This window comes from Monodelphis domestica, chromosome 2 (genome assembly GCF_027887165.1).
Source record: "Monodelphis domestica isolate mMonDom1 chromosome 2, mMonDom1.pri, whole genome shotgun sequence".
Taxonomy (NCBI): domain Eukaryota; kingdom Metazoa; phylum Chordata; class Mammalia; order Didelphimorphia; family Didelphidae; genus Monodelphis; species Monodelphis domestica.
The window spans coordinates 457,716,537-457,730,007 of record NC_077228.1 but is presented as its reverse complement, the minus strand read 5'-3'; the positions used below and the strand labels follow the sequence as shown (position 1 = coordinate 457,730,007).

The 13,471-nt window shown below is 35.6% G+C and overlaps 1 protein-coding gene across 9 annotated transcripts in view; it reads right to left on the bottom strand.

Moving 5' to 3' along the window:
• Positions 1–13,471, bottom strand: part of CCDC18 (coiled-coil domain containing 18) — a 120,050-nt gene that overhangs the window by 85,895 nt on the left and 20,684 nt on the right. For all 9 annotated transcript variants that reach the window (XR_008916731.1, XR_008916732.1, XR_008916733.1 and 6 more), the window contains exons 8-11: positions 7,715–7,836; positions 6,265–6,556; positions 3,357–3,481; positions 3,072–3,232 (exon numbers count right to left, since the gene is read on the bottom strand). Coding sequence is in view for 6 of the 9 variants with exons in the window: in XM_056819088.1 (XP_056675066.1) it covers positions 3,072–3,232; positions 3,357–3,481; positions 6,265–6,556; positions 7,715–7,836 (700 nt within the window). In the remaining 3 variants the exon portion in view is untranslated. The remainder of the gene's footprint in view (positions 1–3,071; positions 3,233–3,356; positions 3,482–6,264; positions 6,557–7,714; positions 7,837–13,471) is intronic.

The window sequence follows — 13,471 nt, the reverse complement described above, 5'->3', positions numbered from 1 at the left end:
CAAAGTTACTGATGACCTCTTAATAACCAAATCTAAATAGCCTTTTTAAAAAACCTGATCCTTCTTTACCTTAGCAAACTGACATCATCAATTATCCTCTTTTCTTTAATACTCTCTTCTCTAAGTATGATGATAGCATCTCTCCTAGTTCTCTTATCTGACCATTCTTCAGTTTCCTTCACTGCATCTTCATCTAGGTCATGCCCACAATTGGTGGTTCTCTCATAGGGCTCTATCTGAGGCTCTCTTCTCCTCTCCTTCTATACTATTTCACTTGGTGACCTCATCAGCTCCCATGGTTTCAATCATCTCTATGCTGATTCTTAGATCTACTTCAGATCTCAGAAGTTAGTCCAGCTCTATTCTCTCTCTTAACCTCCAGATGTAAAGTTCCACCTACCTATTAAACATCCCAAATTGGTATCCTGTAGACATCTTAACTCAAAAGTTTTCCTATCACTGTCAAGGGTACCATCCATCCCCCTACTCCACTGAGACTCAAAATATGGGTAGAATCCTTGATTCCTTACTTTTTTTTTCACCTCCCATATCAAATTTGTTGCCAAGACCTGTCAATTTTACCTTCCTGCATTCACCCTTTTCTCTCTTCTGTTAAAAAAAATTTCTTTACTTATAAAAGACTAAGAAAGATAAGATTCTGAACATAACTGATTTAACCTAAGTCCAACTGTTATAATAAATCAATGGTCATCTGATCTCTTGGTTAGATCAGGGACAAACGAATGATTCACAGAGCTCATTTTATAGACTAAAAGAGGAACTTTTTTTTTTAACCCTTACCTTCCATCTTGGAATCAATACTGTGTATTGGTTCCAAAGTAGAAGAGTGGTAAGAGCTAGGCAATGGGAATTAAGTGACTTGCTCAGGGCCACACAGCTAGGAAGTGTCTGAGGCCAGATTTGAACCTAGGACCTCCCAGCTCTAGGTCTGGCTCTCATTCCACTGAGCTACCCAGCTGTACACTGAAAGAGGAACTTTTTATAGAGGAAAAAAGAGGAACATTTTATAGTTTAAAAGAGGAACAGAGAGTGGGAGAATTTATAATGGGAAGGGGATGTTATTGACAATTATATTAGGGTATTCCATTAAAAGAATGTAATTACATACAACTTTGTCACAGTTTGCAATATGGCTTATGTGAGCTTTACCACCATTCTGTCAACAATGTCAGGAGTCATGTGGTTTTGTGGTTAAAGAAGCCATAAGAGTTTTCAGTTAATAGAAAGGGTGTTTATACTTATAATTTCTAACTTATTAACTATTCCTATTCTTATAAAACAAATTTCTCACTTCAGAATTTCCTGTATCCAAATGATTAGCTTCTTATTGATTCGGAGTAACTAAATCTTATAGTAGATTTTGGTTTGACTCAGCTATTGACTCAGCCAGCTATTAGCTGGGACTAATTCTCACTAAAGTAAATTATCAAAGTAATCAATATCAACTATTAATTAAATCTTATCTATTTCACTTCTGATACTATTCCCACCTGTGGTGAGGTAAGGGAGGTCTTTATCACCTAATACTTGAACTACTGTAATAGCCTGCTGTTGGGTTAGCCTAACACATATCTCCCCCATTCCAGTCCATCCCCCATGCAGCTGCCAAAGTAATTTTCCTAAAGCATAGATCTGACTGTCATCCAACTCCTACTCAATAAACTGCAACTCCACTGGTTATCTATCATCTGCAGGATCAAATATAAAAATCTTTAACTTGACATTCAAAGCCCTTTACCATGTGGCCCTTTCCTACTTAAAAAAAAAAAAATCCTTACCTTCTGTCTTATAATGGATACTAAGTATTGGTTCTAAGGCAGAAGAGTGGTAAGGGCTAGGCAATTGGGGTTAAGTGACTTGCCTGGGGTCCCAAAGCTAGGGAGTGTGTGAGCCCAAATTTGAACTGAAGACCTCCTGTTCTCTAGGCCTGACTCTAACCACTGATCACTCCTTTCCTATCTTTATAGTCTTCTTATACTTACTCACCGACCTTCCCCCCATCTCTGTGACACTGGGCTCTTTGATATGCTGTTCCTAGCACAAAATACTATCCTTATATTTCAGGCATCTTCACTGTTCTCCATGCCTATAACTCTACTTCCTCATCTCTGTCCTCTGGCTTCCTTTAAATCTCAGCAAAAATTCCATCTTCTACAGGCAGCTTTCTCTGATCTCTCTTAATGTTGGTGCCTCTGAGATTCTCTCTGATTTATTCTGTATGTAGTATTTTTTATTATAGTTGGTTATGTTGTTTGTTTCCCTATTAGACTGTAAGCCCCTTGAGAGCAGGGGCTATCTTTTGCTTTTCCTTATATTCTTAGTGCACAACACAGTGCCTGGCCTGGTACACAGTAGTCACTTAATAAATGCTTTCTGACTGACTGAGGATTCTGTCATGCTCAATCTGTGCTGTCAATAATAACTGCCACACTTTTTTTGTTCTCTTTGCTTTTCCAAGAGTCACAGTTTCTAGGTTCCTCAATTTTCTTGTGAAAAGAATGTTGTTTTATACAAGTGTAGTTATTGATTTTGGATACCACTTTCAGGGAACCAGCAAATTCCAATGTGTTAGGTCTTTGTTTCTTTGCATCTTGATTCATTTGTCGGTGGATATTTAAGGTCTGCTTCTTTACAGACAAAAAGGGCTTGTTCTTTTAAAGTTGTTCTTTTTAGCCTGTTTCTGGCTCCAGATCCATTTCAGAAAATTAAAGATTTCCATCCTGGTAGACTGTATTCAGAATAACCAAGATTTCACCATAGGTAAACAGGTATCTTACAGTGGCTTAGAGGTATAACTTGGAGAGCGAACCAAATCATAGGACAACAGATGTGGGGTTACAATGTACAAAAAAAATTTTTGAATAACAGCAAAAGAAAGCAATGACATTATACCTTATATTATCTGATTGGAAAAAAACAAAACTAAAAAAACTAAAAGAATTTTGTTACTCCATTAGGCATTAATAGATCTTGAGATACAAATGTTTCCCCCAAAGGAACCATCACAATAAAATCTATAATTATTATAGGTCAATTGTAATTTCACATACTTGCTTGATTTCCACTTAATTTTACAGGTTCTGTTTCTAAGCCACTTAATTTCCCACATTCCTGCATCTCATCATCACCAAAAAAATGACCAGAAAACTGACAGGTAGACAGGCTTGTTTGAAGTTTATTAATTTCTGCCTCTTTCATTGCAAGCTTAATCCTGGTACAAAAGAAAGGAAGATAAAAGAATTGAGAAGTGCATTTGTAGAAAAGATTCTATATAATTACCAATAATAAAGGGCATTTTAATTCTTGTCATCATTCTAATATCTTAAATACTATACCTAAGGTTTGAAATCACTGATTTATTTAGCTCACAGCAAGAAACACAGAATTCTTCCTTGGTTGAGAACATTTCTTCTTGCTGCTTACAGATACATGTCTTAGAATTAAGCATTTCTCTGTTAAACTGCAAGTTTAAAAAATAAACATGGTTAAATTTATACATCATGTTGAAATATATATATATATATATATATCAATACATACATATATATACACACACATATACATTCACACATGTGTATTTCCAAAACACTACCCTGAAAGTTCTATCTATATAAACAAATAATTTGAAAAAGAACTAAGGGGGTGAGATGATAGGACATAAAAAAGTTTATTCTGAGTTAACCGTGTCACATGGCAACCAGAAAAATCTATTATGATTATAAACTCCATTAATAAAACCATGGACTATTGTGCTAAAAGGAATAATAAAGTGGAGGAGTTCCATGGAGACTGGAACAACCTCCTGGAAGTGATGCAGAGCGAAAGGAGCAGAGCCAGGAGAACATTGTACACAGAGACTGATACACTGTGGTACAATCGAAGGTAATGGACTTTTCCATTAGTGGCGGTGTAATGTCCCTGAACAATCTGCAGGAATCTAAAAAACACTATCCACAAGCAGAGGATAAACTGTGGGAGTAAAAACACCGATGAAAAGCAACTACAGGGGTGGAGGGAATGTGACTGAGGAGAGACTCTAAATGAACACTCTAGAGCAAATACCAACAACATGGAAATGGGTTCAAGTCAAGAACACATGTGAAACCCAGTGGAATTGTGCGCCGGCTATGGGAGAGGTGGTGGGCGGGGAGAGGAAAAGATAATGATCATTGCTTCCAATGAATAATGTTTGTAAATAACCAAATAAAATAATCTTCAAGTATTTTATAATCCAACTGCTTAAACTACTACAAACTCAAGAGAGGTTTCAAAATTCTAATTCTCCGATTTAGTTTTAAAGTGTTCCATTATGCACTAAAATTATAGCTAAAACATTATATATCCAGTGAATAAAATGGAACAAGAGTTAGGTGACAACAATTCTAAGCATAGCTCTTGCTTATTGTTATATTGCTAGAAAAGGTTACTTCAATTTTTAACTAGCTTAGCATTTTTCTTTGTAATGCCTTTGCTATATCTCCAGGTATGAGGATTGGCTAAAGGTTCATCATTTTTTAGCTGAAAGCAATCTGGAAAGGTCACTTAAAAGACATGTCAACATGCAGCTTGCATGTAGGCCACCACACTTGAGAGTACATCCAAAACCATATTAAAATGTAGTTCCTCTCCAATTTTACTATGCTTTTTGATGTATTAATTAAAAAAAGAAATACATCATGTGGTTTTCTAAGTGAAAAAATAAATAAATAAAACCATGGAGTCCAGAACTAGGGAGCTGACAATCTCTAGCACTCTGCCCGGGTCAGACTGTGTTTGGAGAATTATGTTTAGTGCAAGGTACCACAATTTAAGGCAGAAAGTGCTAAGTTTTGAGTAACACAGGGTCAAAGAGATGAAGTGACTTGTCCAAGGTGATAAAGTCTTCTGACTCTGCATGTAAGGTTCTTTATACTATTACCTTTTTCTTTTCTTTTTTGAGCATGCAGAGCTGCTGAAAATCCCATGGACCCCTGACCTGTTCCATGTCCCTGTGGTGGAGCCATACCATATTCCTGCTGACCCATGGTTGACCTAATTTATTGCAGCTCAGAGTGCCCTGGCTTCAGAGGTCCACCAGACTCAGCTTCCAGGAGAGTTGGGATGACAGGTATATGCCAGGCATACCCAGTTCTACCACCAATTATCTATGTAACCTCAAATTCCTTGGCATTTATTATAATAATAAAACCATTATCTCTAGGATCCATTCTAGCTCTAAAATTCTGTGCTTCTTTATTTAGTGGTTCTTCACTTTTTGGGGACCATGACCTTTGGTAGTCAGATGGAATATACAGACTTCAGAGTAATGCTTTAAGATACATGAAATATGTAGGATTATATGGAAAAACAATTATATTGAAATTGTTACCCCTGTTCTACAAAGAGCATATAATTAGGTAAGTAGAAGTCAATTACAAATCACTATTCACAGTAGCCTCCCAACTCCACAATTGTTCTTTGTGCAATCACAGATACTAGTAAAGTTTAAAAGTTTATTTCTCTCTACCCTTAATACTCCCTTCACAAACCACCCAAACAACCTTAAAGTGAGAAAGCAGATGTAGAGAGGTGTGATGAAACCAGCTAAGATGTGGTGAAATGAAAAAGTTAAGATACAGATCTTTTCATGATAGAAAGAAGAGTGGGTGAATAAATAGTTGAGAGATTCAAGAGAAGGGGACAGGACAGAAAAAGAATCAGAGGGCAGCTAGATAGCAGGATGGATAGTGGCCTGGAGTTGGGAGGGCTTGGGTTCTAATTTTACCTCAGATACTTTCTAGCTGTGTGACCCTGGGCAAGTCCCTTAACCCCAATTGCCTAGCCCTTACCACTCTTCTGTCTTAGAAATTATATAAGACAGAAGGAAGGGAAGGAAAGGAGCAAAGGAAGGAAGGAAGGGAGGGAGAGAGGGAAGGCAAATAAGGGAGGGAAAGAAGGAAGGAAGGAAGGAAGGAAGGAAGGAAGGAAGGAAGGAAGGAAGGAAGGAAGGAAGGAAGGAAGGAAGGAAGGAAGGAAGGAAGGAAGGAAGGAAGGAAGGAAGGAAGGAAGGAAGGAAGGAAGGAAGGAAGGAAGGAAGGAAGGAAGGAAGGAAGGAAGGAAGGAAGGAAGGAAAAAGAGATCAACTAAGCAAAGGAAACACAATACAAAACAAAAAAAGTTTCTTATATAACACCCAAAGAGAATTTTTTTTCTATTTTTACAAAAATCTAGATCGATATATGCTATATTTTCAAACACACTTACTGGCAACTGGGAAATAATTATCTCCAAACTGCTTAGTTCTTGCCTTGAATCTTCAATTTCTCTCTGACACAAAATGAGTCGCTCATTTTGTTTTGCAATAAGAGCTTTTAATTCTCTGTTCTCATTCACTAGAGCAAGTTTTTCTCTAAGAATTTCTTCTTTGTCCTCTAATGCACTCTCTAACTTTAGGATGTTTTGTTTAGACTCACTTAGTTGTGACATGATCTCAGAGTTTTTCAAAATCATACCCCTTATTCTTTCTTTTCCATTATTATTTTCATCCTTTAATTCCCTATGAAGAAAAACAACAACAGGAAAAACAGAACTCAGGATGAGGATGTTCTCTTTTTCTATAACAATACTTAGCACCATCCTTAACTTTTTAAAATAATAAAAATATTTTAAAATTTAATTATATAATTACTTGGTATAATTAAACAACCTACTATTTTAATGATCTTGTTTTTATTTTAAAGTGCAGGCCAGGAAAACTGACTGCAACACATTTTTTGGAACACAAAGGATATTTTAATTTCCCATGCTAAGAATCAAAGCACCAGAGGGAAAACTACAGATTACTGTTCTCAACTATAAAACACTTTTTACATCAGATAATGTTCAAATGATTATTAAAGAACTTGATTCAAAAAAGGGAATGAGAATTCATACTCTCTAAAATGTACAAGGGATCACAAACAGAAATCTGATACTTATATACAAGCTAATAGTTTTATTGAGCAACACAGATTATTTTTACTTCAAATTATTATGACAATCCAGTCCTATAAGCAAAAAACAAGCAGATATTAAAAAGTTATCAACACGTTAAGCTAGCATCTGAAATTAAATAAAACAACTTCATAACATATAGGTATTTGTAACAGAAAAATGTAAATGTGTATAAAGTATGCTAACTAATAAAACACTATGATTACAACCTTCTTTCACTAGCTAATCTATATAAATATCTTATTTTTAACAAGCTTTAATTCTGGCATAATGACAGCTAAGTGTTGAGGGGGAAATTGTTTATAGAGACCAAGTTCCTTAGTGGAATTACTTGGATACTGTGGGGTTTTTGTTTTTAAGTCAGAAATAAATACAAAACACAATTTAGCCAATTGGTCAACTGACATAATTTCAATAAAAATTTTCCTCTCTATACTGAAACAGTTAAAAATCTAAGTACAAAAGTATTTCTAGTCTTTTTCTAAATATGTAATAAAGAAAATTCTAAATTTTTGTCAATATACATTAATCTGTGCTAACAAATTATTTTACTTTTATTTCATCCATCTTTATTCTTGAAAATTTTTTATTTACATATAGTAAAATGCTGGGAAATTTGCCATTCTTTAATGAATTAAAGCCACCTTTATTTTGTGCACAGGGCTTTCTTTGCTTTCCCATCACAGAACCCCCTTGTGCCCATCACAGGCTCACAGCATACCTCAGCTTTTCTTTCATGGATTCCAGTTCCCCCCTGTACATAACACATTTTTCCTGGAGCCTTTTATTTTCTTTTTCACAGTTGACTAGATTTTTCTCTAATAGTGCTTCTTCAGCTTGAACCTGAGAAATGGTAAGTTAAAATGAAAACACTTATGTTAAAATTGTGGCATGCTTTAAAGATCTCAGTCACAGCTTAGGTAATAATCTGTTTCAAGAAGCCTGGGGTGTTCTGAGTGTCCACCAAAATAAGACATTGTCAATGATACCATCATTTTCCCATTTATTCATGCTAAAAAACTTTGAAGTCACCTTTGACTCATTTCTCTCAATATCTCTATAAGTAATCACCAAGTTCTAGTAAGTCAGTCAATAAACATTTATGAAATTCCTACTAGGCGCCAAGCACTGTGCTGGGCCCTGGGAATACAAAGGAAGTTTTATAAAACATATTCCTTGCTTTTGGGGATCATAGCCTAATAGCAGGAGATAACATACAAACAACTATGGACAAAAAGCTATATTCAGAATAAATTTGAGATAATCATCAACAGAAGGTACAAACCACACAACCTTCCTTCAAATTGTCTCTTGCACCCACTACTTCCTCTCCATTTTGAATGACACTATCAAAAAGGCCTTTGTTCCTTCATGTCTGGATTATAATCTTGTCATAGCTCGACCCTTGCCTCCAAATCCTTGCCTCCTCCAATTCTTCCTACATTATCATTGCTGTTGTTTAGTTGTTTCCAACTTTCCACAACCCCATTTGGAGTTATCTTGGCAAAGATACTAAAGTGCTTTGCCATTTCCTTCTCCAGCTCATTTTACAGATGGGCAAACTGATAAAAAAAAAAAATTTAAGTGACTTGCCCACTGTCACATAGGTAGTGTCTGAGATCAGAACTGAAATCAGGGAGATGAATCATCCCAGCTCCAGGCCTGGCACTCTATCAATCCTCTTCACCACCTCATTGCCCATATGACTTTTCCCTTAAATGCATCATGTCCTTCATGTCATTCCTCTGTTCAAAAACCTTCCACAGTTCTCCATTGCCTATTACATAAAAGTCTAAATTGCCCTGTCTGGTTTTCAGTTCCCTTCATAATTTGCCAATAACCAACCTGATGACTACCCAATACATGCCCTCCTAGCTGCACTATTTAGACCAGTTTGCTCACCATCCTAGGAGTAAATCACAATTAATTCTCCCATCTCCATTCATGTCTTAACCAAATCCTATCTCACCTTTACCAAAGAGAATCTCTTCTTTTATGACTCAGCTTAAGCATTATCTTCTACAAGAAGCCTCTCTTGCTCCTCTCAATTTCTAGTGCCATTCCTCCCAAGGCTACTTCATTCAGTATATACTTTTATGTGTACATATTGTTTCATCCAACAGAATGTAAGCTCCTTGAGAGCAGGAACTGTCCCATTTTATCTTTATATCCTTAATGCCTTAGCAGTTAGCACTTAATGTTTACTGATGTTCTGACTGATAGTCCCAGTTGCAACTTGAAACCTTCTCTGATGACTCTAGCCCTCAAAAATCTTTCCTCTCTGAACTGATAAAGCACTTTGACTATACCACATAATTAGGTATTCTGTTTTACATTATTTGCTCATTTCCCCCTCTGTATTGAGGGAAGAAAGTTAATTATCCTATACTCATTATAAGCGAATTTAATTTTTATAATTCTTTTTCTTCCATAGCACCACAACGGTAGAAGTAGGATTAGTTGAGGGAACTAGGAATGTTATATACAAAGGAAAGGGCTCAGGGGAGACATAGTTATTTTCAAGTATCTGAAGGTATGTTCTAACAATCAAGGATCAGATTTGGTGAGTTTGGTCCTAGTTTCCTCAACCAGTTCTAGCAATATCATCATTCTGGTTGACCTCTTCTCTAGCTAATTGATCTTTTCCCTGAAATGTGCTGCTTAGAACAAAGGAGAATACTACAGATGTAATCTAACCTTAAGCAAAAGTAAAATGGTCACCACCTTAGTTCTAGACATTGCTTCACTTACTGCTAGCTAAGGTCACAGTAACATTTTAGTTGCTATATCACACTTTGACATATTGAGCTCAAAAGTCCACTGAAATTCCTGGATCTTTTTCAAACTATTTTTCTAGCCATGCCTTTCTGATCTTGCATTTGTGGAGATGATTTTTTGAACCTAGACATAATGTTAAATCTTTTATATTTGACCTGTAGCAAAAGAATTGTCTACAAATCAGGAAGCTGACCCATTGATCCTGCCTGTCAAGATTCTGAATCCCTTCTGATATCTAATGTGATAGCATTCTCTCTACATTATGGATAATCCATAATAAAAATGCCATCTATACTTTTAATTAAATCATTGATAAACATGTTATATAAGTATAGGACCAACAAACACAGGTTCCTAAGGTATTTTACTGGAGATCATTTACCAAGTAGATGTTAACACATGAAATGACTATTCTTTGGGTTTAAGCCATTCACTAGTTTTGAATCTACCCAATCAGGATTTCATCTAGCCCCACATCTCTCCATTTTGTTAACATGTTTTGCCGAATTCTCAATAAATTACATCTAAAGCATTCTTCTGCTCTGCTTGTCTAATAACTGTGTCAATAAGGGAAGCAAAGTTAGTTAGATAGGATGGTCTTTATTTCATTTCTAATGTCTATTTAACATATTCCTTTCATATCACATTCATTTTTTTTTTGACCTTTAGCTTCTCTCTTGGAATCAATAATAAGTATGGGTTCTAAAGCAGAAGAGTGATAAGAGGTAGGCAATGGGGGCTGAGTGGCTTGCTCAAGGTCACACAGCTAACAAGTATCTAAGGCCACATTTGAACCCAGAATCTCCTGTCTTTAGGCCTGGCTCTCTATTCATTAGGGCATCTTGTGGCCCCACATATTCATTTCTAAATTTCTTCCTTTCCCTACCCAACAAATCAAGAATTTTAAAAAACAAATAGGTCAGCAAAACTAACCATTTTATTAACCAAGTCTAACAATATAGTCAATATTCTGTACTGATAGCTCCCCCATTTTGCAAAAGGAGGGAGGTTTGTTTTCTCATCTCTTTTTAGGGGCCAAAGGAAGTTATAATTGCATGTGTTTTGTAGTTTGGAATTTTTTGCTCTTTTCATTTGTATTGTTGTAGTTATTGTGTATATTGTTTTCTGGGTTCTGCCAACTTCATTCTTTATCAGATTACATAAATCTACCTAATGCTTCTCTGAATTCATCATTTATTATGGTACAATAATATTTTATTATGTATGTGTATCACAATCTGTCATTCCTCAATTGAGAGATATCTATTTTCAATTCTTTGCTACTACAAAAGAAAGTTCTACTATAAATTATTTTGGTATATATGTGAAACTCTGTTTTTTACTATTTAGATTTTTATGTCTAACAGTGTGATCTCTGGGTCAAAGTGTATGAATACTTCAGTTACTGGTAGCTAGGTGGCAAACTGGACAGAGCTCTGGCTTAGATCAGAAACAGCCAAGTTCAAATATGACTCAGAAACTTATGAGCTATGAGATCCTGGGCAAGTCACTTAACCTATTTGCCTCAGTTTCCTCATCTGCAAAATGGGGATAATAATAGTACCCATCTCCTGGGGTTGTTGTGAGACTCAAATGAGATAATATTTGTAAAGCATGTAAACATTTAAATGCTATTAAATGCATTATTATTATTATAGCTTGGCATAATTCTAGCTTGCTGTCCAAAATGGTCAAATCAATCCACAGCTCTAGCAACAATGTAATATAACTGTGCACTTGTATTTCTGCAACCTCTCTAATACTGACTACTTCTATCTTTTATCATCTTTGACAATTTAACATATAAGCAATATATTCTAAGATTCTGATACCAGTGTCAGACAACACAAAGTCAAATGGCATTAAGTGGGACTAAGATCAAACTTCAGTTGTTCCTATTTACATTTTCTTATTAATGATTTGGAACAATCTTTCATATGACTTAATAATCTGTAATTTTTCTTTTGAGAACTATTCCTATTCCTTGGCCATTTATCCATTGTGGTATGGTTTCAGGACTAAGAGATTTGTATTATTTCCCAAAAAACCTTCAATATGAGACTAATTAAAAAATATCTAATATAAATGTGTTCCCCTATAGTTAATAACTTCCCTTTTTATGCTACTTGCATTGATTTTGTTGCTACAAGAGTTTTTGAATTTCATGTAAATGAAATATTTTATCTTTCATGATCATATTTATTCCTTGTTTGGCTAAAAATTCTCCTTAGCCATAGCTGTGAAAGAAACAGGATCTGGTTCTCTTCTCATTTTTTAAGGTATGATCTTTAGTATTTAAGAGGAGGCATCTTTTATTGATAAAGTCATGCATGCTTTATGTGATCACTACTTAATTTGCTAGATATTCATTAACCAGCTTTTTTTTTAACCCTTCCTTTCTTTCTTAGAATTGATAAATATTGGTTCCAAGGCAGAAGAACAATAAGGGTTAGGTAATTGGGGTTAAGTGACTTGCCCAGGGTCATACAGTTAGGAAGCGTCTGAGGCCAGATTTGAACCTAAGACCTTCTGTCTCCAGGCCTGGCACTCTATTTATTTATCCACTGTGCTACCTACCCTGCACCAACCATCCTTTTTAATAATACATTTTAGAATTGTGTAGGTATCAATTTCTATAGTTCATAGATTCCATTCTCCCTCCTTTTTTGAAAATCCAAACGTTTGCCCTTCCCTAAAACTACAGTACCTCTTCCATCCTCTATTTTCTTTTAAAGACCATTTAGAGTGGTTTGGTCATGATAGATAGCATTTTCATTATCTTGGGATGTGGATCATGTAGACCTGGTGACTTCAATTCAACAAAGGAATCTTATACAGTATCTCATTACTTATCTTGGATACCAATTTACTATTAGATATTGTTACCCTGACTTTTTTATGATCTATCCTCTTTGTTTGGCAGAGAAACCAGGATGTCTTGTAGACATCTTACTAAATAACACTGAATTCATTATCTTTCCTCTCAGGTTCCTAACTTTCCTATCCTTCCAACCATCTAGGTATGCAAGTAAGAGGTCTTCAACTCCTCACTCTGTCTCATCTCCCATTCCTACCTTCACATCATCTCTTTTATATCTTTTTCTCTCCTGTCTCTGCCATCATCCTGGTGCAGGCATTCATCACTTCACAATTGGGACTGGGTTTTTATTTGGCTTTTTTTGGCCTGTCTTTGTATCCTCAGGACTTAGTGCCATGGTAAGCACGTAATAAATATCTACTGAATTGAACAATTTTGCTTTCCCTCCTATTTCAATAGTCCCCTAATTGGTCTTTGGGTCTTCAATACCTTCCTTCTCTAACCTATTTTCCATACTACTATGATATAAGTCTCCCTTTATAAAAAGATCTGGTTTTGTCACTCTGCTCAAAAGCAAAGCAATGTTTTGCTCAAAAACAAAGTCCTTATCTTGTCATTCAAAGCCCCCTTCCCCTTCTGGTCTTACTGCTTAGGAATAATAATAACAGTGCTTTAATGTTTCCAAAATGATCTACAAATATCTCATTTTATCTTCATAATAATCCTGGGAGAGAGATGCTATTATACTCCACATTTTACAGTTGAAGAAATAAAGGTAGTCAGAGATTAAGTAACTTGTTCAATGTTAAACAGCTTACAAGTGGCTGAGGCCAGATCTAAACTGTGAGGTCTTCTGGACTACATATCTAGTATTCTACCCAC